General features: G+C 53.5%; 2 protein-coding genes across 2 annotated transcripts; both read left to right on the top strand.

Moving 5' to 3' along the window:
* Nucleotides 1-79: 79 nt before the first annotated feature.
* Nucleotides 80-1,860, top strand: LOC135392526 (uncharacterized protein DDB_G0290685-like). Its single transcript, XM_064623233.1, has 2 exons — nucleotides 80-1,190; nucleotides 1,268-1,860. The coding sequence occupies exons 1-2, from the start codon at nucleotides 80-82 to the stop codon at nucleotides 1,858-1,860; spliced, it is 1,704 nt and encodes a 567-aa protein (XP_064479303.1).
* A 79-nt stretch (nucleotides 1,861-1,939) lies between these two features.
* Nucleotides 1,940-3,499, top strand: LOC135392525 (uncharacterized protein DDB_G0290685-like). The gene has a single exon (XM_064623232.1). It carries the CDS (start codon nucleotides 1,940-1,942, stop codon nucleotides 3,497-3,499), a length of 1,560 nt encoding a protein of 519 aa, XP_064479302.1.
* The last annotated feature ends 263 nt before the right edge of the window (nucleotides 3,500-3,762 follow it).

The raw sequence follows: 3,762 nt of genomic DNA, 5'->3' as shown, positions 1-3,762 counted from the left end.
TCACAAAGCGTCCACTTCAGGCGACCAAGACGAAAAGAACGACGGCGAATCGGACGGCGAATCGGAAACTGGATCAGCGATGCACGACGAAGGGACAGTTGATGACAAAGCGTCCACTTCAGGCGACCAAGACGAAAACAATGACGGCGAATCGGACGGCGAACCAGAAACTGGTTTAGCGTCGCACGACGAAGGTACAGTTGATCACCAAACGTCCACTTCAGGCGACCAAGACGAAAACAACGACGGCGAATCGGACGGCGAACCAGAAACTGGATTAGCGTCGCACGACGAAGGGACAGTTGATCACCAAGCATCCACTTCAGGCGACCAAGACGAAAACAACGACGGCGAATCGGACGGCGAACCAGAAACTGGATCAGCGTCGCACGACGAAGACACAGTTGATCACAAAGCGTCCACTTCAGGCGACCAAGACGAAAACAACGACGGCGAATCGGACGGCGAATCGGACGGCGAACCAGAAACTGGATCAGCGTCACACGACGAAGGGACAGTTGATCACAAAGCGTCCACTTCAGGCGACCAGGACGAAAAGAACGACGACGAATCGGACGGCAAACCAGAAACTGGATCAGCGTCGCACGACGAAGGGACACTTGATCACCAAACGTCCACTTCAGGCGACCAAGACGAAAACAACGACGGCGAATCGGACGGCGAACCAGAAACTGGATTAGCGTCGCACGACGAAGGGACAGTTGATCACAAAGCGTCCACTTCAGGCGACCAGGACGAAAACAACGACGGCGAATCGGACGGCAAACCAGAAACTGGTTCAGCGTCGCACGACGAAGACACAGTTGATCACAAAGCGTCCACTTCAGGCGACCAAGACGAAAACAACGACGGCGAATCGGACGGCGAATCGGACGGCGAACCAGAAACTGGATCAGCGTCACACGACGAAGGGACAGTTGATCACAAAGCGTCCACTTCAGGCGACCAGGACGAAAAGAACGACGACGAATCGGACGGCAAACCAGAAACTGGATCAGCGTCGCACGACGAAGGGACACTTGATCACATAGCGTCCACTTCAGGCGACGAAGACGAAAACAACGACTGCGAATCGGACGGCAAACCAGAAACTGGTTCAGCGTCGCACGACGAAGGCACAGTTGATCACCAAGCATCCACTTCAGGCGACCAAGACGAAAACAATGACGGCGATCGGACGGCGAACCAGAAACTGGTTTAGCGTCGCACGACGAAGGTACAGTTGATCACCAAGCGTCCACTTCAGGCGACCAAGACGAAAACAACGACGGCGAATCGGACGGCGAACCAGAAACTGTATCAGCGTCGCACAACGAAGGGACAGTTGATGACGAAGCGTTCGCTTCAGGCGACCAAGACGAAAACAACGACGGCGAATCGGACGGCGAACCAGAAACTGGATCAGCGTCGCACGACGAAGGGACAGTTGATCACCAAGCATCCACTTCAGGCGACCAAGACGAAAACAATGACGGCGAATCGGACGGCGAACCAGAAACTGGTTTAGCGTCGCACGACGAAGGTACAGTTGATCACCAAACGTCCACTTCAGGCGACCAAGACGAAAACAACGACGGCGAATCGGACGGCGAACCAGAAACTGTATCAGCGTCGCACAACGAAGGGACAGTTGATGACGAAGCGTTCGCTTCTGGCGACCAAGACGAAAACAACGACGGCGAATCGGACGGCGAACCAGAAACTGGATCAGCGTCGCACGACGAAGGGACACTTGATCACATAGCGTCCACTTCAGGCGACCAATACCAAAGCAACGATGGCGAATCGGATAGGCGAACCAGAAACTGGATCAGCGTCACACGACGAAGGGACAGTTGATCACAAAGCGTCCACTTCAGGCGACCAAGACGAAAAGAACGACGGCGAATCGGACGGCGAATCGGAAACTGGATCAGCGATGCACGACGAAGGGACAGTTGATGACAAAGCGTCCACTTCAGGCGACCAAGACGAAAACAATGACGGCGAATCGGACGGCGAACCAGAAACTGGTTTAGCGTCGCACGACGAAGGTACAGTTGATCACCAAACGTCCACTTCAGGCGACCAAGACGAAAACAACGACGGCGAATCGGACGGCGAACCAGAAACTGGATTAGCGTCGCACGACGAAGGGACAGTTGATCACCAAGCATCCACTTCAGGCGACCAAGACGAAAACAACGACGGCGAATCGGACGGCGAACCAGAAACTGGATCAGCGTCGCACGACGAAGAGACAGTTGATAACAAAGCGTCCACTTCAGGCGACCAAGACGAAAAGAACGACGGCGAATCGGACGGCGAACCAGAAACTGGATCAGCGTCGCACGACGAAGGGACAGATGATGACAAAGCGTCCACTTCAGGCGACCAAGACGAAAAGAACGACGGCGAATCGGACGGCGAACCAGAAACTGGATCAGCGTCGCACGACGAAGGGACAGTTGATGACAAAGCGTCCACTTCAGGCGACCAAGACGAAAACAACGACGGCGAATCGGACGGCGAACCAGAAACTGGATCAGCGTCGCACGACGAAGATACAGTTGATCACAAAGCGTCCACTTCAGGCGACCAAGACGAAAAGAACGACGGCGAATCGGACGGCGAACCAGAAACTGGATCAGCGTCGCACGACGAAGGGACAGTTGATGACAAAGCGTCCACTTCAGGCGACCAAGACGAAAAGAACGACGGCGAATCGGACGGCGAACCAGAAACTGGATCAGCGTCGCACGACGAAGGGACAGTTGATAACAAAGCGTCCACTTCAGGCGACCATGACGAAAACAACGACGGCGAATCGGACGGTGAACCAGAAACTGTATCAGCGTCGCGCGACGAAGGGACAGTTGATGACAAAGCGTCCACTTCAGGCGACCAAGACGAAAACAACGACGGCGAATCGGACGGTGAACCAGAAACTGTATCAGCGTCGCACGACGAAGGGACAGTTGATGACGAGCGTCCACTTCAGGCGACCAAGACGAAAACAACGACGGCGAGTCGGACGGCGATCCAGAAACTGGATGAGCGTCGCACGACGAAGGGACAGTTGATGACAAAGCGTCCACTTCAGTCGACCAAGACGAAAACAACGACGGCGAATCGGACGGCGAACCAGAAACTGGATCAGCGTCGCACAACGAAGGGACAGTTGATGACGAAGCGTTCGCTTCAGGCGACCAAGACGAAAACAACGACGGTAAATCGGACGGCGAACCAGAAACTGGATCAGCGTCGCACGACGAAGAGACAGTTGATCACCAAGCGTCCGCTGCAGGCGACCAAGACGAAAACAACGACGGCGAATCGGACGGCGAACCAGAAACTGGATCAGCGTCGCACGACGAAGAGACAGTTGATCACAAAGCGTCCACTTCAGGCGACCAAGACGAAAACAACGACGGCGAATCGGATGGCGAACCAGAAACTGGATCAGCGTCGCACGACGAAGAGAGACCCAACCAATTGAGCTAAGCTAACACTTTTTTTTCACACAACTTTTATTGAGCCATGTAGCCACACACACAAAACACAATTCAGTACAGAATAAACATATAAGAATGATTGTTGATGGTGTCCATTGTACAGATGAAGATCAATTATGTACAACTATATACAAGTCCCTTTAGAGGCTTAAAAAGTAGAGATGAACTACAGGGTTATTCTAGCAAACGTTACACATTTCGATCGCACTGTAAAAATAGAAGACTAGGTTTGACCGTTGCGAAACTC

Source organism: Ornithodoros turicata, chromosome 4 (assembly GCF_037126465.1).
Source record: "Ornithodoros turicata isolate Travis chromosome 4, ASM3712646v1, whole genome shotgun sequence".
In the NCBI taxonomy this organism is placed as follows: domain Eukaryota; kingdom Metazoa; phylum Arthropoda; class Arachnida; order Ixodida; family Argasidae; genus Ornithodoros; species Ornithodoros turicata.
Note: the sequence above shows the minus strand (reverse complement) of the source record. Positions and strands in the feature narration are given on the sequence as shown.